The following is a 27,180-nucleotide window of genomic DNA, read 5'->3' as shown; positions in this document are numbered from 1 at the left end:
AAGTCCAAAGTCTACATGAGAGGCCAGCAGAGTTGAGATCCAGGGAAAAGTTAACATTAGAGTTCAAGAATGAGGCAATCTAGAGGCAAAATTACCTATTTTTGGGGGGACTTTTATCTCTTTTCTCTGAATGTTGACTGATTTTTCATTAGGCTCAGCCATTATGGATGGTAATGTACTTTACTGGCCATTGATTTTAGTGTTATTTTCATCTAAAAAATTACATACATAGCAATGTCTAGACTAATGTTTGACCAAATATCTGGGTACTGTGGCCTAGTGAAGTTGACACGTAATATTAACCATCACAGTTAGGAATCTGGGCATGGTTTGGCTATGGCCTACTCTCAGCTCCAGGACTCTATAAAGGTTTTAATGAAGGCATTGGTCAGGCTTATAGTCCTCCTACTTGGGGAAGCTCTGCTCAGCTGCAGCAGAATATATTTCCAGGCTCATTTATTGGCTGTTGGTAAAATTAAGTTCTTTACAAGCTGACAGACTGAGGGCCTCAATTCCTTGCTAGATATTGGCTTAGAAACTTCCCTCAATTTCTTTCCAAAGGGACCTTTTCATAGGGCAGTTCTCAACATGGCAGCCAGTATCAATAGAGCACGAGGGCAAGAATGATGTCACTCCATTTACTTGCAAATGATAAGATTTCATTCTTCTTCATGGCTGAGTAAAATTCCATTGTGTATAAATACCACATTTTCTTAATCCATTTGTCAGTAGGGGGACATCTTGGCTGTTTCCATAACTTGGCTATTGTAAATAGTGCTGCAATAAACGTGGGTATGTTCTCCCTCATATGTAGACATTAGATCAAGGGTAAACACAACAAGGGGACTGGACTCTGATCACACGATAAAGCAAGTGCACACAAGGGAGGTATGAGGATAGGTAAGACACCCAAAAAACTAGATAGCATTTGGTGCCCTCAATACAGAGAAACTAAAGCAGATACTTTGAATCGATAGAGGCCCATAGAAGAAGGGTACCAGGAACTAGAGAAAAGGTTAGTTTGAGAAGAATTAATTTAGAAGGTAACACACATGTACAGGAAAGCAGTGCATGTCAACTCCCTGAATAGCTATCCTTATCTCAACTAGCAAAAACCCTTGGTCCTTCCTATTATTGCTTGTACTCTCTCTTCAACAAAATCAGAGATAAGGGCAAAACAGTTTCTGCCTGGTAGTGAAGGGGGTAAGGGGGCTGGGGGGAAGGGGGGGAGAAATGACCCAAACATTGTATGTACCTATGACTAAAAGAAAAAAAAAGAATAATATCACTTCCCATCACTTTTTTCATATTCTAATTTTGTAGAATATAAGTCATTGGGTCCAGGCCATAATGAAGGTGATTGTGGGAGGGTATGGAGAGGAAATACAAAAGTATGCTAGTATAGAGTCATGCAAACAAGAATACATAACTTAGACGTCCTATAGGCCATTGAACTTTAGGTTTCCAGATGAAGAGGGAAAAGGGAAAAATCTTTTCCAAATACCAATAAAAAACATGGGCAAAGCTCGGTGTTGCGAAAGGGTATGATGGCTGCTAGGAGGATCTGAAATTTCTAGGGCTGAGGGTAAAGACACAGCATTGAAGTTCTCTTGTTTTGTATGTGATTCTAGGGTGGATTCAAATTCCACAAAGTCAGAAATAAAGAAGAACAGGAGTAAATATCAGATTTCAGGATCTGACTGGGAAGTGAGATTTCCTCTTTGAATGGGAAGTATAAAGTGAAGACAAAATAGAGATCAGACTTCTTACTCATCCATCTACATTTAATTTTGTCACAGCATTAAACATTTAGATGAAAACGGCAAGAGAGAAGATGATCAAGCTTGCTGATGAGTCAGAAGTCCTGTGTCTAACTTTGGAACTGCAAGCAACAATTCTAGCACTGTCTGTAAAGTAAGAAAGCAAGAAAGATCATTTGGCTTTCAAATTTTGCTGCTGGTGTCTATAATGGTCAGGCTGATGACACATTGCAAATACAGATACCTGCAGGAGTGGGGCCATAATCTCATGGAGAGAAGTTAATAGTGGGGCACGTGGTATCTGGAGAGCACAGGCCATCCATAAGTCCACATACCAGCCTCTTAGCTCTAGTCAGTATTCAACATGAGGGAATTTGGTCCAAGTGTTGTCAAATCTTGTTTTTCTAATTTTAAAATGTTTTCAATTAATTCAAATATTTTTATCGTTCTGCGTAGTTAACAGAACATGCCTGATAGTTGTGTGCTCAAGAACCCTTGAGACTCTGGTTGGTGAATTCTAGTTGAAATATTGTTGTGGTTGGAAGATACAGTTAAGGAGATGAAGGTTCAGGTGTGTCTGCCAGGTAGGTAGATACACCTGGAGGAGACTAGTTCTTAACAAGTAATGCCTATCCAGTCATCTGTGGAACATCTAGAAAACACATAGGGTGAGACCTTTCCACTAGAGATTCCAATTCAGTCAACCTAGACCACAGTGCATACTTATTTGAGATTCACTCTACTGTACTGAGCAAGCTATGTCTTTCTGTCCAAAGGGTTGAGGTCAGACCATCTGTTTTGATATGGGAGAGGATGGTGGAACAGATATTCCTGATGAGGAACCTCTTGTATGTTCTTGAGTAGTGAATGTACCTAGTTAGAGTCACATTTAAAAATTTACATTCAATTGTTCATTCTTTATTCAAATACTTACCACCATTCTAGATTAAGAGGATGACAAATCTTGGCTTTTTTTCAGGACGAACTACAAGAAGGAAAGCCTGCTAAAAGTTTATAGCAGAACATCAAATGTGATGTCCTATGTTAGAATGAATGGAAAGAAGAGTTTATTGGATTTCATGATTCAGTGAAAGGGATAAAGAAGGAGGAGAGAGAAATGGTAGCATCATCTCTACTGCAGGTTCACTGTCTTAGTTCATTTGTGATGCTAAAACAAATAGCATTGGCTAGATAATTTATACAGAATAGAAACTTATTTTCTGCTAGTTCTAGAGTCTAGAAACTCCAAGAACAACGTGCTAGTAGACTGAACTGTCTGGTGAGGGCTGATGTCTGCTTCCAGGATGGTTCATCAGGAGGGAAGGAATGCTGTGTCTTCACATGACGGGAGGAAGAAGAGGAAGCTACCAAAATGCTGTGTTAAGCCTCTTTTATCTGGCTTGATCCCATTTATGTGGGAGGAGCTCTTATGTCCTAATCACTTCTTACAGGATATACCTCTTAAGCTATCACAGTGGCAGCACATTCAAGCTATAGCATTCTGCTCCTGACCCCACCCTCATAAAAGTCATGTCCCTCTCCTATGCAAAATGCATTCACTTCATCCCAGTACTTCCAAAGTCTTAATTTGCCCCAGCATCAACTCCCAAGTCTACAGTCTCATCTAACTCACATATGGATGAGACTCAAGGCACCTTTCAAACTGAGGTGTGGGGGCTTGAGATGAGCATGGCAACCCTGAAGGTGTCTTGATAAATGGCAACAGTCTACTCTCCTTATCAAAAAGCTACTTGGTTACAACCTTATTACAACCTTAGTTTTCTGTTCTAAAGACGATTTTTTATTATTTTTGAGATAGTCTTTCTGTGCAGCTTAGGCTAGCCTCAAACATGAGATCCTCTTGTCTTAGCTTTGTACTACTTTCCCAGTTTATTTTTTTTAATCTTTCCATGGCCAGTCTGACAGTTTTCCTTTTTTTTTTTTTTTTTTGGTAGTACTATAGATTAAACTCAGAACTTCATGCTTGCTAGGCTCTCACTCTACTATTTGAGCCATATTCCAGTCCTTTTGTCCTTTTGCTAACGGTCCCCACTGGGCTGGTCTCAAAAAGCAATCCTCCTACCTCTGCTTCCTGAATAGCTGGGATTACAGGTTTGTACCACGACCCTTGGTCGCATATTTTTCAGCTTTTAAATTCTGCTTCTCTTTTAATTATAAATTTCATCTTTAAGTCATTTTTGTCTTCTCATATTTAAGAGAAGCTAACAGTACCGTAAAGGCTTTGCTACTTAGAGTTCTTCCACCAAATATCATTTGCTTTATCTAGTTCATTGCTCTTAAGTTCTGCCTTCTACGAAGTCCTAAGACTCAGACATAACCAGGTTCTTTGCCACTTAATCACAAAGGAAGCCCCTCCTCATTTCTATCTGAGACCTCATCAAAATGGGCTTCGCTAGCTATATTTCACCCATCATTCTCACCGCGATCACTTGGATAATCACTGAAAACCCTGAGGCTTTCCCTGCAGCTTTTCTTTTCTTCTGAACCTTCACCAGAATTTCCCTGAATGTTCACAGCAATGCAGGCCTTTCCCAGTATTCACTTTAAAACTATTCTAGCCTTGCCTCCTGCAGTTGGCTCCTGGCTGTAATCCTAGCTACTCAGGAGACAGAGAGAAACCCATCACAAAAAAGGGTTGGTGGAGTGGCTCAAGGTGTAGGCCCTGAGTTCAAACCCCAGTACCACAAAAAATAATGACAAAAAAACTCTTTCAGCTTCTAGTCATTATCCAGTTCCAAAGCCACTTCTATATTTTAAGTGACTAGGCCCTTGGTTTCCAGAGTATGTGGTTCCAAGGAGACCACCACTGAGGAAAAAACACACATGCTCAGGGGGCATGTTCAGTGTACAGAGAATGTTTGATTCATTTTTCCCTTAAGGCAGTCCAACTTCTGTCAAAGACACATCACCTTTCAACAAATCTCAGTTTTTACTTTATCATTTAAATTATGCGTGTTCACTTTTACATTGCTTTTAATGTAAATTTAATTTTGGGAAGCAGAATTCCACCAAATTAAGGGCAGAGAAATGGATCACACAATGTTTTAAGCGCAACTGATGATAATTTGGGACTGGCTGAGAGCTTCTCTCTATCAATGGAGCTGTGTAGTATTTTCAGAAATTTAAAATTTTGTTTTTGAAATTTGTTTTGATTTTTAAAAATTTACTACTTTTTGACCAAACATGGTCAATATAAATAAGGTAGGCTTACTACATTTGTTATAACAACATTTCTGGTACCAATTTCTATCTTAGTCCATTTGATACTGCTATAACTACATACCATAGAATGGGTAATTTACAAAGCATAGAAATGATTCCCACATAGTTCTAGAAATTAGAAAGTCCAAGGTCAAGGCACCAGCAGGTTTGGTTTTCTGGTGAAGTCTGTCTTCTAGTCTGGTTCCTTCAGAGGGAAGGAATTCTGTATCCTTACACTGGCAGAAGGCAGAAAAGCAAGCATGTAGCATGAAGGCTCTTTTACAATGGTCCTAATCCCATTAATCCCTCAGGGCCCAGTCACCTCTTAAAGGCCACACCCCTTAACAATGTCACATTGGCAAGGGAAAAGTTTAAACCACAGCACCTTCCTGAAGTAGATATCCCAGGGGTAAAAACAGGGAGAGTATGGGACAATTCAAGCCACTGTATGCTTTTTCACCCTTCTGTCTAATACAATATTGCATAAGTGTGGCCAGGACAAAGTAGTGTGGTCCAGTGAGCCCCTAGAAAGGACTGTACTCAGAGGGGTTCTATTTGAAGTTTATAAATGATGCTTCTTTTGAATTGAAGTCCAGCAAAGGGGAGGAATAGAGTGTTCATTAGCACCGTAAGATCACATGTGTAAATGAATGATACAAAATCAAACACAGCCTTGTTTTCATTGCTTCTAGAGAATTGCAGACACAATCATTTTGCAATTCTTTGGCCTGTAACAATACAGAACACCTTTCATTATATGTTCCAGAGTAAAAGGGTGTGTGGTTTTTTTCCACAGTAGCAGATATGTTTTCTTGAACAATACCCAGTAAAGGTCACATTGGAGATTTGAGTCACAAGCCCTGTGATTTAAATTTGAGGCTGCATTTAAAATGGCACATCTAGAACTTGCCAGATTCCATTAAAAGCCATGGTGTCATTGTGGATTACCGTTGAATAGAACAGGACCCTGTGGGATATGGTCGCTCTCTTTGTAGCAAATACATAGATTTTCTTCTTTGTGTCATCCCCTGGCTAATTTTTTGGCTTTTCAATTATTAGAGGATTTCTGTAAGAGCCTTATTAAGAGCAAAAACCTTATCATGTTTGATTCTTTATAGGTGATCATATATGTTTCTTTCCTCACTGAAGCCTTCTTGGTTCCTCTTACCCTCTACAGAGAGAGTGTCTAATTCCTCCTCTGAATGTTTCCTCACTGATATCAAGAATGAAACAAGTGTCAGACAACAGTGCCAGTACTGTTTGCTGCCATTCAGAGTTCTCTCCATGCACTCCACAGTGTGCTGCACACTCTTACTTACTCCTCGAAACAGCCTTCCAGGAGAACATGTCATGCAGATGAGGAAGCTTGAGTTGAGAGAGTTTGAGTGCCATGGCCAAGGTCATGCAGCTAGTAACTGCTGATGCAGAATAACATACCCAGTCTGGTTCCAAGCCCCATTCTTGTTAGCAACGTCCTCTTGTAGTTTTTGACATGCAAGTTGCATCTTTCTACAAGACAATAAGTTTTTTTTGCTTTGAAAAAAAGGAGAGACTATCTTGCTTCTTTCCACGTTCCTGGAATTTTCCATCTTACTGATTGACTCATAAATGCCCAATGCATAGTGTCTAAGTGAATGCTTGAAGTTGCTGGTTGGGACTTTTTGGTAAACAAGACATGCTAGTTTATGCATATCGTGTGACTTTGTTGGAGTAGTCTGAAGAAGAAAGAGTGTGAGTATCTGAGACTTTAAGAAGAGTTTCCATTTATTTTACATTCCTGTAACTTGGGTTAGATCCTGTGTTCCAAAACCCACCCAACCCATCCGTTATTCGTCAAGCTGAACAGATGCTTTGTCACTCTGTTATTTCCCCATGTAATGATCCTAGGCTTCAGTTCTGCACAACTTGAAAATACTATCACTCATTTCTCCCAGTTGCTTTTTTCATGACTTAAGCTTCAGTTGCCAGGAAAAAAAAAACTTACATTTGGTGTGACCTTCCTGTCTCCACCATTTCCTAGCCTTTTTCAGGCACTTCCAAGTTCAGTGTGGAAATGAGCAAAAATTTCCAAGACTCAGATGAAAAGTCCATGGCCTAAGTGGCCGGCATTTTGAGAGAGTGCTTGGTGGGTACTGACCCTGAAACACCTACAAGACTTGGTACTGGGACAGCTGTGGAGAGTAAGCTGTGGGGCTCTCTGTGTTGGTGCCAGAACCATCATAAACGTATAGATAATTGACCGAAAATATAATAGCAGTCTAGGGGAAGCCCTGCTAAGCTTTCCACATACACAGCCGCATAGAAATTCAGTCATATCACTCGGGGCATCGACAGAGGATGTGGGCTCAGTTTCTAACTGCATCAGAAAATCTGAACTGTGAGTCACGTGGAGGGGCCAGAGGAGATGGGAAGTGTGCATTGCCATCCTTGGTGTAGCTGAGCACACAAATCAGCAGCATCACAACAGGGACCTACTTGCTTTCCAAGAAATGCTCTCTCTTTGTTTAAGAAAGAAAGTTGAAGAAGAAGCACACAGCTTCAAGTGGTCTATCTGTATTTTCTGTAGCCTGATGGAATAAGACAATATCTGACATCAACCTAAAGCAAATTAGGAAAGACAATTTCATAATTAATATACTAATATTTGAATTATTTTAGTATACTTGGATGTTACCTGTTCTCTTGGCACTTCTATTTGTGAAATATTTTCTAACTCACAAATGTCACAGCGTGAAATGAGCACATGAATCAGCCCTGAGACCTTTGGGCTTTAGGGTAGACCCAGGTCCTAACCCTGATCTTGGCAAGATGTGTGGTAGATTGTCTCATCTGTAAAATGGAGCCACTACTCTCCAGTTGTGGGGCATCTGTTCCCTTAAGGAGCTCCTGTGTGCTAAGGGCCTGTGCACAGCTTCACCCCTGTAGGCACTGTGGAAGCAGCCATGCTGCCTCTGCTCATAGCACATGGCCTGGTTAGACAAGGGGAAATGTGGAAGTTTACTTAGTTATGAAACTCCTGACCTTTTGCAGTTTCTAAATCCAGTGCTGAAAGGCTAATGTCCCACATTGCCATTTATGACTAAAACGATTTGGGGTACAAAATTAGTAAAAGTCCATAACATCGTGCTAATAATTCCTGCAGGTGCTAATGTAGTACTTTCTGACCACAGGTCTGAGACTGAGAGTAGAATGTTCTTTGAACTTCTCTAATGGCATGTTTTCTTTGCTTCCAGAAGTATTTGGCATGTCAGAGCCGTGCTATCCTCCACAGGACTTCTTTTCTGAATAGCTTCCATTTAAATGACTTTTATGATACACTGCTTCAATCAAGTCCTCAAAGAACACATTTGTCTTCAGATCTGCTGGCAGTTTTGAGGTTGGTGGGGATTTTTGCTTCCATTTTTCTTACTGAAGATATTGTTAAATTTTAAAGGATTTTTAAAAATGCATAATAGTTTTGCTCCTTTCAATAAGAACCCTGTAAGTAGATAATGCACAAATTTTAATCCTTTGACTTCATTGGGATCTAGATATAAATGAAAAGAGACATCCATAGTTCTCATATTCAGTATTATATATTCTGTGTGATGTTATAAAGAGATTAGAAATAAAATATCTGTCATACTGGCTGTAAGTAAATTTATTTCTAGGTTGACAAATTCAAACCCAGGACCTCACACATGCTAGGTAAGTATTTTGTTTTTGAGATTAAGTCTCACTAATTTTGCCCAGGCTGGCCTCCAGCTCACAATCCTCCTACCTTTGCCACCCAAGTAGCTGGGATTACAGGTGTGCACACCAAACCTGGCTTATGAAACATATTTTAAAACATCAAAAATCAAAACTGCATTGTTTAGTATCAACTTGTAATATCATGATACTTTCAGATTGCAAAATCTCAGTGGACAAAAGTGTTTTCAACCAGAAGGTACTCATCTTATGTTTCATAAATGGTAGAATAAGGCTGCTTTAGGGATGTGTGTGTGTGTGTGTGTGTGTGTGTGTGTGTGTGTGTGTGTGCATATTTTAGCACTTTGAAAACTAACAATTGCCGGGCACAGTGGTTCGATGTCTGTCATACCAGGCACATGGAAGCACAAATAATAAAAGAATAGTACTTCAGGCCTGGCTGAAGCATAAATGTGAGGCCTATTATAAACCTAACTAAAAAGCAAAAAAGGGCTGGGCCTATGGCTCAAGTGCGGAGCTGCTGCCTAGTAAATGCAAGCTCTGAGTTCAACCTCCAGTACTGCCAAAAACAACAACAGAAACCTAACCATATGGTTACTTTCCTAGTAGAGAAAGCCTTTCATTTGGAAGTTTATTTGCCATTGAGATCATACCAAGTAAACACTTTTAGTTTGAGTTTCTTTCTGATAAAGACCCAACTACAGGCTAGATTCGGTTCATGCATTTTTCATAGCCTGCAAAAGGAGGGTGTAGAGTAGGGCCTGGTATACTGGGTGGACAGAAACTAAATGAAGGCAAGCAAGAAGGAACACAGTACTTTCTAGCATGACATGTCTTTTTCCCAAAGGCTTTTATTTCATTTGGTGGGACTTTTATTCTGTCTAAGGTGACAAATGTATTCTCCCTTAATGGACTTTTATTGCATTTTACTTTTTTATTTCTACTGAGAAATCAAAGTAGATTTTACTGCTGCACTGGGCTAAATTCCAGTTTTCCCACTGCACCCTTCATTGTTGTGCCTCATGATTAGTTCACATTGAAGAGTGAGACAATAGGATTAATTGAGGGGCTGGGTAGATGAGAAGTTTTTCCCCTGTCTTCTGTACCCTAGTCTGTCAATTTTGTAGGATGTACCATCTGTTGGACACTAATAACTGTATCCATGAAAACAAAAGCTCTACAAAGAACTTAAGAAGTTACCTAAATACTTAATGGTCTGACACAATAAGAGTCTATTTGGGCTTTTTTTTGCGGCGGGGGGGGCGGGGCACAGGTTGAGATAGGGTTTTTCCATGTAACCCAAGCTGATCTCAAACTCAAGATCTGCCCGTCTCAGCATCCCGAGTGCTAGGATTACAGGTGTGTACCACCAAGCCTGGCCAAGTCTGTTTATTTTAAATCTTTTGCACCCAAGGATCCAGTTTCTTTTTTCTATAACATTGTGGTTTTACAAACCCACAAAGCATGAACTCTACCCCTTAACAAAATTTTAAGTGCATGGCTAGTAATATATACATTGTAAATGTGTTCTGTGAGGACTCGATTATAGTACTTTTTCATCTTGCTTGACTGGAACTCCTCCATACTTGCTCTATTTATCCCCTCTCTGCAGCCTGTGAAACTGCCATTCTACTTTATTCTTCTGTTAGTTTGACTACTCTAGATACCCGCATGACTGGAATCAGGCAGCCTTTATCCTCCTGTGACTGGCTATTTATCAGTGCCTAGGGGAAATGTCTGTTCAGGGTTTTTCATTTTTTTTATTACCTTGTTTTTGCTATTGAGTGGCAGGAGTTTTTTATTTTTTTTAATTCATTTATTCAAATGTACATACATTGTTTGGGTCATTTCTCCCCCTGCCCCCTACCCTACCCTTCTCCCCAACACCCCTTGCTTTCAGGCAGAACCTGTTCTGCCCTTATCTCTCATTTTGCTGAAGAGAAAACATAAGCAATAATAAGAAAGACAAAACGTTTTTGCTATTTGAGATAAGGATAGCTATACAGTGAGATTCCTAGCATTGCTTCCATGTACAAATGTGTTACAACCCAAGTTGATTCATCTCTAACTGACCTTTTAACTATGTTGACCTCTGTCGATTTAAGGTTTCTGCATTAGTTCCTCTGCAGTGGGGACATCAAATGCTTTCGTGTTTTGGGTTTTCTACCTTTCCCCATACCTCCCGTATGTGTTCTCCCCTTAGCATGTGACTTAAATCCAACCACATTGCTGCATTTGCCCTAGATCTAAAGCCCGCATATGAGGGAGAACATACGATTTTTGGCCTTCTGAGCCTGGCTAACGTCGCTCAGAATGATGTTCTCCAGTTCCATCCATTTACTTGCAAATGAGAAGATTTCATTCTTCTTCATGGCTGAGTAAAATTCCTTTGTGTATAAATACCACATTTTCTTAATCCATTCGTCCGTAGTGGGGCATCTTTGTTGTTTCCATAACTTGGCTATTGTGAATAGCACTGCAATAAACATGGGTATGCAGGTGCCTCTGGAGTAACCTGTGTCACATTCCTCTTTTTTTTTTTTTTAAATACCTGTTGAAATTATTCCAGTAATGGGGAGAGGGGGAATAAAGAAGGGGTGGATTCAAGTATGACATATTGTAAGAACTTTTGTAAATGTCACAATGTACCCCCAGTACAATAACAATATGATGATAAAAATAAAAATAAAACATATTTTAGACATTAACCCCTGATCAGATACATGGTGAGCAGATATTTTCTCACCTTCTGTAAAGGTACCATTTTCACTCTGTTGATTGCTTCCTTTTTTTTCCACAGAAGCTTCTTAGTTTGATGTAATCCAGCGTCTCTGTTTTTGCTTCTGGTGTCATGTGGAACAAGGCTTAACCAAAAACAATATGGTGGAGATTTTTGTGTATGTTTTCTATTATTAGTTTTGTTGTTTCAGGTCTTATATTTAAGTCTTCAATAATTTGGGGGTTAGTTTTGGTGTCTGATCTAAGATAAGAGTCCATTTCATTCTTTTGTGTGTGGATATTCAGTTTTCCTAACATCACAGGGTAAAAAGAGTAGAATTTTGGTACAGACTGTGTTGAATCTATAGATCACTTTGGTTAGCATGGACATTTGAGCAAGGCTAAGTCCTCCAGTCCATGAACATGAGCTATCTTCCCATTTATTTGTGTCTTTTTAAGTTGTTTTTTTTTTAAGGCAATATTTTGTAGTTTTTATCCTACTACTATTTGCCTTTTGGGTTAAGTTTATCCCTATTTTGTTTTTTCTGATGTGTTAAATGGTGCTATTTTCTTGATTTCTGTTTTTGGACTCTTTATTGTTAGTATACAGAAATACAGCTATTTTGGGTATCGATTTTCTATCCTGCAACTTTGCTGAATTTAGTCTACTGGTTATTGTTATAGGAAATCTTTAGGGTTCTCTACATATGAGTATATCATTAGCAAACAGTTGATTTTACTTCTTCCTTTCTAATTATAAATTTTTGTAGTGAAAGTGATAGTAAAGTTTATTAGGAAGGGAGTACACTTTTAATAGACTAAAAGCAGGTCATCTCTAGATAGAGAATGAAATGACAACTATTTTTACCCTGGCACCAGTTTTTATGAGGTGGAAGTGGCTTGGAATGTTAAGTAATCTATGGATTTACAACGTACCAACTATTAGTGGGTCCACTTGACCCCAAAGATATGACATACATACCTGGACCTTCATTTTGTTAAGTAAAAGATCTCTTATTTCAGGTACTGATGCTGCCCTACATGATGGCAGGTGACTCAAAAACATCTGTGACATCCCATGACCTTGGTGGGCTATTTGGATCCTAGCAGGGGCTTTTAAATGTTTTTCTCTCAGAGAAGAATTCTCTATTTTAGGCTTCATTTATGTATCCCATAGTTCATGGCTAACTGCTACCTAATGTTTCCCACTCAGACTAAAGACCCTGAAATCTTTTAGGGAATGGGAACACAAAATTATTCTGGCTACTTCCTGCTGGTATGGGACATAGGTAGAGGTCAGGAGTCTCTTGTCCTTGCTGTTTGTTGATGGGGATAGCTGGGATCCTTTGCAGAACATAACCACAGTAGTTATATTCAAGGAGGAAGAGCCATGCTAAGTGTAAGAGTTTAGCACTTAGCCCTTGAGTTGCATCATTTGTAGTTTTACAGCCTGCAGGCTAGAGGAGACAAACCTGGTTAAGATATTAATATGAAGTTTAATAAGGAGCATCTGAATTTCTCTTGGAGCTATAGTATAACAGGTGATGGAAGACAAGGTCAAAGTTCCAGTCCAGTTAGAAGGTAGACAAGCATGGGCATTAGGTAATCATGCTTATGAACCTCGAAGTTACTTCTTTTGGATGGGCAGGGCATGAGTTTCTCCATTTGCAGTCTGACAATTTCCCCTCTTATTGGAACAGTTTTCTTTGAATTGTATCTGAATGGTCCCTTGTCACTGGAATAAAATTTGTCCCTGTCTTTCCTTGTTGCTGGGATTAGATGCCCTAGTTGTTCTGATTTGATCCCATGTTGGAGGGGAGTGACAAGCAAATCAGGTGGGAGTCAGTGCTAATTGGACCCTTTTTAGCCAAATTTAAGCAATAAAAAGATTTAGAAGGAGTGACTCCTAGGCTGGATTACCTGAAGTCCATTAAATTTCCCTTGTTGCAATTAGGAACACCTAGATATAAGCCTGCAAATTTGCTAGCATGATTAACACTCTTAGTTTAGGGGGCACCCACTTGGTAAAGTGTTCCCTCATCTGCATTTTAAAAGGCATATCTTCTTGGGAAACAGAAATACATTCAACTTGTGAGGAATCTAGCAACAATTAGCATCACAGCTACACCATATGGGGATTAAACCCTCCACAGATAAACAAATTCTCATTCACTGCTGTTTTCTTTGGATTTAATGTAAGAGGTGATTGAATTCCCTTATTCAAAAGTTATTTAATAACTAAATGTGAAGAACTCCTGACTATGGATCCATATATTTTGAGTAGGAACATCTCAGTTTTCATGGGATTATACTTAGTATCTATCTCCCTTAGCTTCCACAAAATATACCCAGTAAGCACGAAGATGAAAATGAGAACAAGACTAAAGAAACATATTCTTTGCTGTCTAGTAAAATGGGGAGATAAGATTTACGTTACATGATAAGATTTATCATTATAAAAGGCTACGTTTATAGAAAGAGAAAATAAAATCAAGGGACTTCTGTTATGATGTGTTATTTAATTATTTAAAGCTTTATGACTTAGTTCCTGAGTCAGGTTTTTAAAAATAGTGATTTTTCTGTCCCATGATCTTTTGTGCGCAGGACACTAAGTTATATTTGATTCCTCAGAGTTTCTCATTTCCTGAAATGCACTGCTGGCTCTATAAACATGGAAGAATAAATATTAGCTTTATGAGAACACGTTCCTCTACTAGCTGAAAAATAGCATATAATAAAAAATACAAGGATGTAATATTGAAAATTATGGATCAATATACCCTCTTATCGTGGATGTATATCTAATCCTCATCCACAGAATCTCCTTTTTCCTGAAAAATGTGTGCTGTATAATACCACTCGTCTCTGTGATATATTTCTACCCCTCATATTAAACAATATATTCTAGAGACTCTTGCCTCACTAGTGAAATGTTTTAGACTTGTTTTTTACTATAATTAAAAAATGCTCTCTAGTTCCTCATCCTTAATTCTAAGAATTACACATGATCCAAAGTTAATAAATTGTAGGTTCCTTTCCTGCTGGAACCCCCAATATCCCATGAATGAGATCTTTAGGAATTATATTCAAAAATGTTTATTAGCAATTTTGAAAGAAAAGAAAGTCTTTGTGAGAGACATTTTTTAAAGTCAGTGTGGTCTTACATAACTAATCAATACTTTTAAGTGTGCAAATTGTTATTCCATAATCCAGGCTCTAATTATACAATTAGAAGCAATGAATATGTGTCATGCATTAACTGTGTCCCTGAAATCTTAAATCCATACCCCTATAAGGAAGAAAAAAGAGTAACCCACATGAATAGTGCATGAGATGAAACACTCTCCTAAAGAGAGAATGCCATATAATGATGTTCAGGTGATTTTCTTCCATCTGGAAATGACCATCCGTTTGCCTAAAGTGCCACCGGCTTCTCATATCAAGGACAGCTTTTCTTCTACATTAACTCTCCTTTGTTCATCTTTCTGAAGATAGAAAATAGTCAGCCTTGCACATTCCTAACTCAGAAATAAGAAAATGAGACTTATAAGAATGACCTCTTCTAGTTGCTGAATTTCTATACCTCTTTTTAACAACAAATTTTAAAAAAATTAATTTTATTATGAAGTAGTTCAAACCAACAGAAAAGAATAAAGCCTATGTAGCCAATTCCCATATTTTAAAATGTTAGTGCCACTATGTTTGCTTGATCTCTCTTAATTTTTTTAAGTTAAAATGAAATCCATTATCTTTCTTGTTCCTGCCTCCAGAGGTAATATCACTTTAAGGCTGCTGTATATTATTCTATTTATTATACATGTATCCATAATTAATGTGTCTGTGTTTCTTTCTATATGCAGTATTAAGTTTACGTAGAAGGGATCGTACTAAGCATATACCTTTGCAACTTTTTTCCTCACTAGTTTTTAGAATTATCTCTATTAAAACATGGATTATCTGACTCACTCTTAGTAGTTAACCATTAGTTTTCCACTTATAAAATGTCCGCATTCTCAGAACAGAAAATTTACTGGTCTTGGCTGTCTCTGGACAATCATCTGCCTGCCTGTGTCTCTTCTTCACAGTTGATATATGAGCTTACAATGTGACACGGCAGGATCCCACCTGCCCGAGAGGAGACACTTGGGAGACACTTGTACTCTGCCCTCTACTACAAAACCTTTCATTTCCTTCTTGCCCACAGTTTCTATTTTGTTTTGTTTATTGTTACTCTTAGATGTGTCTTTATCTTTTCCTATCATTTTTTTAATGAGCAGTTTTTAGTGTGGCTTCACCAGCTCCATCTCAGTCCAGTATAATTGTGTCTGAAAAGTGAGGAATGACAAAGAAAATACAGCAAAGCAAACTAGAGAGAGTGAAAGAAAGAAAGATTATTTCCAGTCTTGCACTTCTGAAGTTTGAGCGATATCTACAAGAGATGCTTTTCAAAGTACATTTGCACATTCTTCTTCACTCCATTATCTCAGAGGTCAGCTCATTTTAGGGGCCTTTTTTCTTCCATTAGACCAAGAAAAAAATTTCCTTTTTTCTTTTTGTTTCAAAATAATGTTAGAGAAATGTCCATGATTTATAAAAAGTTTGGTTATCTTGTTAAAGATTTCAGACCTATCTCATTGTAAATGTTTGTTTAGTGTCTGGTACTTTTACAAAATAAGAGCTAACAAAAATTCTCAAGTGAATATATATTTGTATTTTTTCAGAGGTTTTAGGATTGCTTTGTGGACTGTTTTGTTTACCTTGTGATAAATCTTTTTGAATGATCAAGTGAAACAACAAAGTAATGAATATCTGTAGGGGTTATAGTAGTAAATATTTGTAGATGTTATGTGGTCATTTGGCTTGGAATATTTAACAATTCTTATTAATCATATTTTACGCACTGAAATACTGAATTTCATCCCTTAGACCACTATGATTGAAAACTGACATCAAAAACAAATAGAAGGTCAGAGTTAACTGAGAGCATCGGTTCCCAGTTTATTTAAGGCTCTGAAGAAAAGTGTCTTCTACATTAAAATTTTAAGAACTGTATACCTTAGAGTTTAGGCTATTTTCAAATTTTCTTCTTGTTTTGCCATTCTAAAAGATTAAAACTTTTTTGGTTGATTATATTTTTTGTATATGGTCATGGGCAGAGCTAATTGCCACCACAAATAACAAATCACAATTAAAAAAATTCAGTAGGAAAAGCAATTATTTCTAAAACTGGCATAGCCTTTTCTGGGTTCAGTAATTGCTCTTTTTAGTTATTCCTTCCCTTTGAGATACTGGAAATTGTTACAGTTAAATGATCTTGTCACTTTCCATATGTAATTTCCTGTATAAAATATTAATAAGTATTGAGAGCTTCCTTGGTTTCCCTTGACAATGCCCTGGTCATTTCTGAAAGTTAAGTTTACAGGGCTTTAACCTCCCCCCACATACCTTTAATCTTTATTGTTGTATTTGATGGCATTCTACTAAGCTAAGATTTGTGCCAAGCTTAGTTTTCAGTAGACTTTTGTAACTGAATATAAGTCCTCAGAATATAGGGTTTCTGTCAGAAGTTCTGACACCCATTTCCTATCGCTGCTCCTCCTGCCTGTCAGCAGAGCTTAGGCTGTGATGTACGAAATCAGCAGCGAAACACCTTTCAGTCTTAGCTCCCATGTTTTTAGGGAGAATTTGTTCTGGGGTAGGACTTGCATTCCTACTATGAGGTGACTAGTGCTATTTTCTTAACAGTACATTTATGATAGTTTTCAATATCCATCGTAATATCCATCAGATAGATCTACTGGTGGTCTTGGCTTTATTTATTATTAATACTGGGTGTTTTTATTTATATATTTATATTTATTAATAAATGTAGTCGAATTCCAACAAATTGGACATAATCCATCCATCTGCCTCCCAGTTTTTCCATCACGACGCAGCTCAGATTACCCCCAGACCTGGAGCCTTCCCTGCTGCCTTCTCCTTTTTCTCTGGGTTTCTGTAAATATCTTCTGCAATTCTGGCTCAGTGGTCATGGATTGCTTTAGTTTGTGCTTTTCTTGGAAGGTCTTTATTTCTCTTCTGACATTCAAGGATAACTTTGCCCAATATAGGAATCTTGGAGCTGAAGTGGAGGCACTGGTTTTGATGCCAGCCAAGAAGATCAAGCTGCTGGGGAACATAGGAAACATGTCTACTGACAGGCCTGCTGTCATCCTACATTTCTCTCTTTTCTTTTTATTTCAGGGTCTACATGAATTTTTAAAGTAGTAATGAGACTGCCAACTAGCTTAGCAGAAGATTTGTCATGGTGTTAGATTATAAGTTTTTCAAATAAAAATTGAGAAAATAGGGCTAGAGGCATGACTCTAGAAGTAGAGCACCTGCCTAGCAATTGGAAAGCCCTGAGTTCAAACCCCAGTTCCTCAAAAGAACAAAAGGAAATATCCATTATAATTTGAAATGGAATGGAAAAATGAAAAAGATATGTGGCTTTTAATTCAGACAAGATGAGCAAGTTCATTTTGAATCAGTAGAAACCTGAATTTGTTTTATACAGAAACAACTATGTAGAATTTAAAGATAATACATCATCCCCAAGTGTTGAGAAGACAAAAATTAGGTTAACAGGTTAAGGCAGGAAGCAAAGCTGGTAAGTGTTAGAAACTCACAAAAATCTTACATTTTAAGTGTGCTTTTATTACTTGAGACATACACACAAATAATTAAGGACAAAGTCTCAAGGATGCTTATATAAGAGACAAAATTAATACAGGAAAGCCTCTTTAATTTGGATGAACTAGGGTGAGCACACTTGTTGGAATTAGGTGATGTTTAATTTCAAGGGGAGTTGTAAATGCTCAAGGAAAAACAGAAAAATAAGCTTGTGGTACATGAAAATCTCTATGATAATAGCAAATACCCTCCATCCCTCATGAATCCCTAGTCTCCCCTAAATAGTTTTACTCTTAAGATGACCCACTCTTGGAGGTACTGTGAAAGTTTGGGCTTTTACCAGCAATAAGTAACTATATCAGTAGTGAATTCACTTAAGTCAGTGATAAACTTAATTTGAATATAGGTCTCCTAATGATCGTCTTTGAAAAATTCATTGCTATCTAAATTGAAAAGATGTTTTAAGACTACAGCCGTACAGGTGTAAGCCAGAAAGATGACTTCTAAGTGACTGAGTACTTTCGTTTACATATAACATTTTATTTCTTCCTAACAATATGGTTTCACTCAAGGAGAAGAAGAATAAGACTTTAACGTGCAGGGCACCTGGCTCCCTGCTTGTGTCTTCAGTCAGAGAAAGAGGTTGTAGAGAACAGACATGCTGCACCCCCAGCCTGGGAGAGAGAAGAGGGGAAAAGATAAGGGGAGGAGGGGTAATTGCTAACCAGCTTCTCTTCCTTATTGTCCAGCATTAATAATGGATGCAGCCAGTATTGCTTTAATTTCATCTCTAGCTTCTGTTGATAGCACATAGTTTGTGCATGTGACTGGAGTATAGAAAAGAGAGTTCTTTTTAAATAGACAGGGAACTACATAGATTCATGAAATAGACATTTTTCCAGATTCTTTCCCAAAATATGGACAACACTTGAATAAATACTACAAGCAAAAATTTTTTAGACAATTTTTCTGACACTGTTTCCATTTATTTGAAAATTTTCATACACAAAGACAATACAATTAATATTTGAAATTCCATTGTAAAGTTTAACAGCATAAACCCCCCCACTAAAAAAAAGATGACCCTTTAAAGGAATGGAATGTACTTTTGTTCAATTTTAAAGTGTTTTATCTATTATTTTAAAATTCTGCATAAAAATCCATTGATCACTGTTTCTTAGAATTTTATATCTCAAGAGACAACTTAAAAGATGGCAGTTATCAATATTATACTTATCCCAAAACTAGGCAAAGACACCTCCAAAAAGGAGAACTATAGGCCAATCTCCTTAATGAACATTGATGCAAAAATCCTCAACAAAATAATGGCAAACCAAATTCAACAACACATCAAAAAGATCATTCACCATGACCAATTAGGCTTCATCCCAGGAATGCAGGGGTGGTTCAACATACGAAAATCAATAAACATAATAAACCACATTAACAGAAACAAAGACAAAAACCACTTGATCATCTCAATAGATGCAGAAAAAGCCTTTGATAAGATTCAACACCATTTCATGAGAAAAGCTCTAAGAAAACTAGGAATAGAAGGAAAGTACCTCAACGTTATAAAAGCTATATATGACAAACTTACAGCTTGACAGAGAAAAACTGAAACCATTCCCTCTAAAATCAGGAACTAGACAAGGATGCCCACTATCTCCACTCCTATTCAACATAGTACTGGAATTCCTAGCCAGAGCAATTAGGCAAGAAGAAGGAATAAAAGGAATAGAAATAGGTAAGGAAACTGTCAAAATATCCCCATTTGCAGACGCCATGATCCTATACCTTAAAGACCCAAAAAACTCTGCTCAGAAGCTCCTAGACACCATCAATAGCTATAGCAATGTAGCAGGATATAAAATCAACATAGAAAAATCATTAGCATTTCTATACACTAATAATGAACAAACTAAAAAAGAATATATAAAAACAATTCCATTTACAATAGCCTCAAAAAAAATCAAATACCTAGGTGTAAACCTAACAAAAGATGTGAACGACATCTACAAAGAAAACTATAAACTTCTGAAGAAAGAGATTGAGGAAGACTATAGAAAGTGGAGAGATCTCCCATGCTCATGGATTGGTAGAATCAACATAGTAAAAATGGCTATACTCCCCAAAGTAATCTACATGTTTAATGCAATTCCCATCAAAATTCCAAGGACATTCATTAAAGAGATTGAAAAATCTACCATGAAATTTATATGGAGACACAAGAGGCCACGAATAGCCAAGGCAATACTCAGTCAAAAGAACAATGCTGGAGGTATCACAATACCTGACTTCAAACTATATTACAAAGCAATAACAATAAAAACAGCATGGTACTGGCACAAAAACAGACATGAAGACCAGTGGAACAGAATAGAGGACCCAGAAATGAAGCCACACAACTATAACCAACTTGTCTTTGACAAAGGCGCTAAAAATATACGATGGAGAAAAAGCAGCCTCTTCAACAAAAACTGCTGGGAAAACTGGTTAGCTGTCTGCAAAAAACTGAAAGTAGATCCATGTATATCACCCTATACCAAGATTAACTCAAAATGGATCAAGGATCTTAATATCAGATCCTAAACTCTAAAGTTGATATAGGAAAGAGTAGGAAATACTCTGGAGTTAGTAGGTATGGGTAAGAACTTTCTCAATGGAACCCCAGCAGCACAGCAACTAAGAGATAGCATGGATAAATGGGACCTCATAAAACTAAAAAGCTTCTGTTCATCAAAAGAAATGGTCATGGTCTCTAAACTGAAGAGACCACCCACAGAGTGGGAGAAAATATTTGCCAGCTACACATCAGACAAAGGACTGATAACCAGAATATATAGGGAACTTAAAAAACTAAATTCTCCTAAAACTAATGAACCAATAAAGAAATGGGCACGTGAACTAAACAGAACTTTCTCAAAAAAAGAAATTCAAATGGCAAAAAAGCACATGAAAAAATGCTCACCATCTCTAGCAATAAAGGAAATACAAATTAAAACCACGCTAAGATTCCACCTCACCCCTGTTAGAATAGCCATCATTAGCAACACCACCAACAACAGGTGTTGGCGAGGATGCAGGGAAAAAGGAACCCTCTTACACTGTTGGTGGGAATGTAAACTAGTATAACCACTCTGAAAAAAAATTTGGAGGCTACTTAAAAAGCTAAACATTGATCTACCATTTGATCCAGCAATACCACTCTTGGGGATATACCCAAAAGACTGTGACACAGGTTACTCCAGAGGCACCTGCACACCCATGTTTATTGCAGCACTATTCACAATAGCCAAGTTATGGAAACAGCCAAGATGCCCCACTACTGATGAATGGATTAAGAAAATGTGGTATCTATACACAATGGAATTTTATGTAGCCATGAAGAAGAATGAAATGTTATCATTCGCTGGTAAATGGATGGAATTGGAGAACATATTCTGAGTGAGGTTAGCCTGGCCCAAAAGACTAAAAGTCATATTTTCTCCCTCATACGCGGACATTAGATCAAGGGCAAACACAATGAGGGGATTGGACTTTGAGCACATGATAAAAGCGAGAGCATACAAGGGAGGGGTGAGGATAGGTAAGACACCTAAAAAATTAGCTAGCATTTGTTGCCCTTAATGCAGAGAAACTAAAGCAGAAACCTTAAAAGCAACTGAGGCCAATAGGAAAAGGGGACCAGGAACTAGAGAAAAGGTTGGATCAAAAAGAATTAACCTAGAAGGTAACACACATGCATAGGAAATTAATGTGAGTCAACTCCCTGTATAGCTATCCTTATCTCAACTAGCAAAACCCCTTGTTCCTTCCTATTATTGCTTATACTCTCTCTTCAACAAAATTAGAGATAAGGACAAAATAGTTTCTGCCGGTACTGAGGTGGGGGGGAGGGGGAGGGGCAGAGTGGTTGGTAAGGGAGGGGGTGGGGGCAGCGGGGAGAAATGACCCAAGCATTGTATGCACATATGAATAATAAAACAGTAAAAAATTTTTTAAAAAAGATGACAGTTATAATAAGACAAAACAATTAACTTTCAACATTCTGAAGCTAAGTTTTCTCATTGAAAATATGGCTAAACTGTGATGTCAAGAAATTCCACTGGCATTAAAATATCTATCTATTAAAATGCTAATATTTATAAACTCCATAGAAAATATAATTTACTAAAACCTATTTTCACTTATGATTGCCTTAGCAAAATGAGACATAATACATATAAGGCATTATTCTGCCTTTTTTTGCTGAGAATTTCTGTCATTTGTAAAAATATGCTGTCTTTTAATCTGTTGATTGAAAATGCCAAAATTTTACTTTCGAAATGAATATTGCAAAAACAGTATTAACCTTTTTTTACACTACACATGGGACACTTTTTTTTCCTAAAATTTCCTTATGCAGCTTCATTTTGCCTAGCTCCTGGAAAGCATGTATAGAACATGGCTCAAAGGAGGCTGCAATTTAAATGATTGTTGAAATAAGAAAGTTAACTTAAGGTGGCCTACAAAGGTGAATTTCCAAAATCTTCTGGCTTCCACAGGCTGTGTTCAGATGGGAGGGGCATGGATGTAATACTCCAGGTCCTCCTTCCATGCTCTATCTCCAAGGCCCCACTCTTTATTGCTGTGGCATCTGGCATGCTTGCTTTTCTGGGCCTTGCATGCTCCATGCCATGTGTTACCTTTTTCCTGGAATGAAAATCAAGGAAATACCGTTTCTAAAAATATTTTTATGACTTTTTTCAAATGTAATATTTCCCTTCTACTTGCTCATTCACTTAGGGATCCTAATAAATGACTTTCATGTACAGAAAAAAAAATTGGTGTCTCTGATTTTATCTATGCCACACATGTAACAATTGTTTTAACAAAGTGTACAAACATTGTCCTCCCCTGTTTCTGAGAAATTTTATTTTTGTGGGTTTATACTCACAGGCACCCTGTGCTTATAAAAATAGTAGCTAAAACATTTACTTAGTGATATTTATAACAGGAACTCCTCTTACACATATTAACATCTATAACCCTTTAACAATCCTGGATAGGAGATATTATTTAGTACTTACATTTTGTAAATAAGGAAATTTAGTATTTGACTTTTTAAGAAATGTGGTTACTAATTTGTGAATCTGCAACTGTTTTCTCCTTTTTTTCTTTCCTTTCTTTATTGTGAAAGATGTAGCTTTTAAGAATTCTTTTTATTTTTTGACATGGTATTATGAATATTTAGCCATGCAGAAAAATTGAAAGAAATTTATAGTGAACTCTCATATATCTGCCATGATTCATCAAGAAATTTACAGTGAACACTCACATACTCACTGTGATACTTCAGTCTATCCTTATTACCATCCATCCATGAACCCATCTTATTTCTGAATGCATTTTAAAGGAAGTTGCAGACATCACTATGTTTCTCCCTAAATCCTTTGGCATGTATATCATTACTAGAGTTCATAATACACATTTGATAAAATGCATAGTTCTTTTTTTAAAGAAAGGGTCTCACTGTGTAGCCTGGACTGGCTTAAAAGTCACTATGTAGCCCAAGATGCCTTCAAACTCATGATCCTCCTGCCTCTCCTGGGCCTCCTGAGTGCTGGAATTACAAGTGTGTGCCACCATATCTGGCTTCCACAGTTCTTAAATGTGTATTTCTTGGATTGGGACAAATATATATACCTGTGCACTTGTATCACCTTAGAAAGTTCCCTTGTGGCCCTTCCTTTCCCCACTACCACCTCCAGTATAAATCAATTCTTGTTCTAGAACTTCATATATATATGTGGACTCATTTATCCTACTATCTGAGTGAATCGTGACATAAAAGAGTATATAATAAATGAGTCCATATACACTTCTTTATGTCAGGCTTCTTTCACATAGCAGGATGCTTCTTAGATTAATCTGTTCCTGAGTTTAATAGTTTTTTTTTCTTTTTTTGCAGTACTGGGCTTAAACTCAGGGCCTTCACATTGAGCCACTCCACCAGCCCTATTTTTGTGATGTGTGTTATTGAGATAGGGTCTGGGGTACTATTTGCCCTGGCTGGTTTTGAACTGAGATCCTCCTGATTTCTGCCTCCAGATCCAGAGTAGCTAGGATTATAAACATGAGCCACTGGCACCTGGCTTGATAATTCTTTTCTCTTTGTTGTTGGATGCTATTCCATTTTACCAATTGGTTAATCCATTCTTTTATTGATAGACATCTGAACTCTTTCCTTGTTTTGACTAACATGAATGAACTTATATGAACATTCTTTTAGAAATCTTTTTGTGGGCATAGACTTTCATATCTGTTAGGGCAATGTCTAAAAGTAAAATTGTGATCATAGATAATGTCAGTTTATTTTTAGGAGAAATTGCCATTTCTTAGCCATATCTTATCCATATCTTACATTTTCACCAAAAAAATGGAATCTTTTTAGTTCCACATCTTCAACATATGGTGCTCTCAGTCTTTGACATTTTGATCAATCTGCTGAGTTTGTGGTGATACTATATCATGATTTATAGCATTTTCCTTTACCAATATGTTGAGATCATTTTCATGTCCTTTCTGGTCCTAGCTTCCTTTGTATAGTACCTATTAAAATCAAGTTCCCATTTTTAAATAGGTTCTTTGTACTTTTATTGCTGAAGTACAAGAGTTTTATGTGTGTGTGTGTGTGTGTCCAGTATTTTATCATATATCTTTTGCAAGTATTTCCTTTCAATCTGTAGCTTGCCTACTCAATATCTCAGTAATGTCTTTTGGTGGACAAAAGGTTTGCATTTTGAGATCTAATTTACTATCTTTTTTCATGGTTTTTTTTTTCTATATATCATCAAAAAAAAACTTTATCCATAAAAATCAAAAAAGTCCCATGGTCTAAACTTTATAGTTTTAGTTTTTCTGTTTAGATTTATGACCATATTGAATTATTAATTAATAAATTAATTATGTGAGTTTAGGGTAGGGCTAGTTTCTATACAGATATTTTCAGCACTATTTGTTAAATATGCCTTTCCATATTGTTAAATGTGCCTTTTCATATTGAAATTCTAGGTGCTATTCTCAAAAATCAGATGACCCTATAGGTGTGCACCTGTTTCTGGGCTCTACTCTGTCACCTTCATTCTGTACCTCTTCGTGCCAGTACCACACTGTACTGATCACCATAGCTTCATAGTAAGTCTCCATTTGTGTTCTTTACAAAACGCATTTAGATGTCCTACTTCTTGTAAAACTTTATGCACATTTTAGCATTAACTTGCTAATTTCTAAACTAATCAGCCAGGTGAGATTATGATTGGGAATATGTTGATACTAAGATTCAATTTGGGAAGAATTGATATCTTAATATTGAACCTTATAATCCACGAATATATCTCTCTGCTTGAACAAGTTTTCTTTAACAACTCATGGTAATGTTTTGTAGTTCATAGTGTAGCACCCTCACAAGCCTAATTTCTAATATCACAGATAAAATGTAAAAATTTTTATTTTATAGTGGTTTGAGTGTGCCTGAGCCCCTTTGCGGAGAGGGTCTGGGAACAGTGATACTCCTCTGCACACTCAGTGTCCAGTTCTTGGCTCCTCAACGTCATCCTTCAACAATAAGAGGTAGGGGTCTTTGGAAGAATGACTGATTCTATGGCTGGGGCAGTAAAAAAAATAAGTCCCTAGAATTTTAAGTGCTCAAAAAAATAAAAGGATGCAGGCATGTCAAAGGGATATATAAACTTACCTAAAGGAGTTCCCATTGACCAAAATTGAGCAATTTCCACAATAAAATAATGGCATGGTGTTTGATTAAAAACTAAAGGAAAAAAATAAATGTATTTGAGTCCATCCTGATATAATGATTAAACAAATGAATAAATGGAGTAGAAGGGACAACACTTCCTTATGAAAGAATTCTAAATAGTAGAGATAGATGTCCCCTGTAGAGAAAGAAGCTTATTCTCTCATAGATGTGAGCTGTACTTAGTCACTGTTTTGCAAAAAGGAAAAATAGTAACACTACAGAGGAGAAACCTAGTAAACACTACCTTAAAGAAGTAGTCATGGTTTACATCACCAGTGATAAGTCATGTGGCATGATGAAAAATGTACCTTGCCTCTGTGATATTCCTCCAGCAACCCTATTCAGTCCTGAGGAAAACATCAACAACCCAAAAATGAGGGACATTCTGTAAAATACATGGCCATTCCTCCTTAAGGGTATCAATGTCAGAGAAACAAGGGAAGACTGAGGACTATCCCAGACCTACAGAGACCTGATGACTCAGTGCAATGGGGTATCCTGGACTGAATCCTGGACCAGAGGGAAAAACAGTAGTGGGAAAAACATTAGTGGGAAAAACTTGTGGAATCCAAATGAAACCTGGAGTTTAGTTAGCAGTAGTGCAACAGTGTTATTTTCTTAGCTCTGACAATCATGCCACAGTAATGTAAGTAAGGTGTTAACGTAAGGAGAAATGGAGAAGGAATACAGAGGAATTCTATGTATTTTCTTGACAACTTTCCTGTAAATCTAAAATTATTGTAAATTTAAAAGTTATTAAAATGATAGCAACAACAGTAAGGAAAACTGCAGTGGCTGAAGTAGGGTCTCAGGGCCTGAGTTCTAAGGACCCTAACTCTCCTCCCTCTTTTTACACCCTCCTTCCTCCCTCCCTCCCAGGACCCCAGGTTTCTCCTGCATGTATTTTGAAAACTACTGCTCTACAGGATTAAGTCCAAATTCCTTGACATGGTTTCTGGGACTTTCTTCTTCTCACCCTTGCCTAGCTTTTATCTTACCCCTATATTTATTTCCGTCAGGTATTCTAAAGACAACTTCTTTGCCTCAGGTCTCTCACAATGACCTTCTTGTTGATTTTGCACATGCTTTTCTTTCAGCTTGGAGGGTCATTCTCAAGCTTAGTCACCCTCAAAATCTCAGAATTCAACTAGAGTGAGTCTTCTCTTGAAAGGCTGTCAGGGAAGGAATATCCTGAAATCATTCTCTAGTATACCACATAGTCCCTTAAAATTTATTTGTTTGTTTATTTATTGAGACAGGGTCTTGCTATGTAGCCCAGGCTGGTGTGGAACTCATGATTCTCCTGCTCAGACTCCTGAG

At 37.4% G+C, this 27,180-nt stretch overlaps 1 protein-coding gene across 14 annotated transcripts in view; it reads left to right on the top strand.

Moving 5' to 3' along the window:
* The window catches only part of Enox1 (ecto-NOX disulfide-thiol exchanger 1), a 554,869-nt gene that overhangs the window by 277,115 nt on the left and 250,574 nt on the right, over nucleotides 1-27,180 (top strand). For 4 of the 14 annotated variants that reach the window (XM_074043341.1, XM_074043327.1, XM_074043328.1 and 1 more), the window contains exons 2-4: nucleotides 8,216-8,358; nucleotides 25,119-25,241; nucleotides 25,564-25,676. The exons of 3 other annotated variants lie outside the window; for them this stretch is intronic. Coding sequence is in view for 3 of the 11 variants with exons in the window: in XM_074043327.1 (XP_073899428.1) it covers nucleotides 8,216-8,358; nucleotides 25,119-25,241; nucleotides 25,564-25,676 (379 nt within the window). In the remaining 8 variants the exon portion in view is untranslated. Of the gene's footprint in view, nucleotides 1-1,799; nucleotides 1,915-8,215; nucleotides 8,359-25,118; nucleotides 25,242-25,563; nucleotides 25,677-27,180 lie in introns of all 14 variants that reach the window. 7 more of the 14 variants (XM_074043331.1, XM_074043332.1, XM_074043333.1 and 4 more) reach the window with 3 other exon arrangements.

Source organism: Castor canadensis, chromosome 10 (assembly GCF_047511655.1).
Source record: "Castor canadensis chromosome 10, mCasCan1.hap1v2, whole genome shotgun sequence".
Classification (NCBI taxonomy): Eukaryota; Metazoa; Chordata; class Mammalia; order Rodentia; family Castoridae; genus Castor; species Castor canadensis.
The sequence above is the reverse complement of the archived record's forward strand: the minus strand, read 5'-3'. Positions and strand labels throughout refer to the sequence as shown.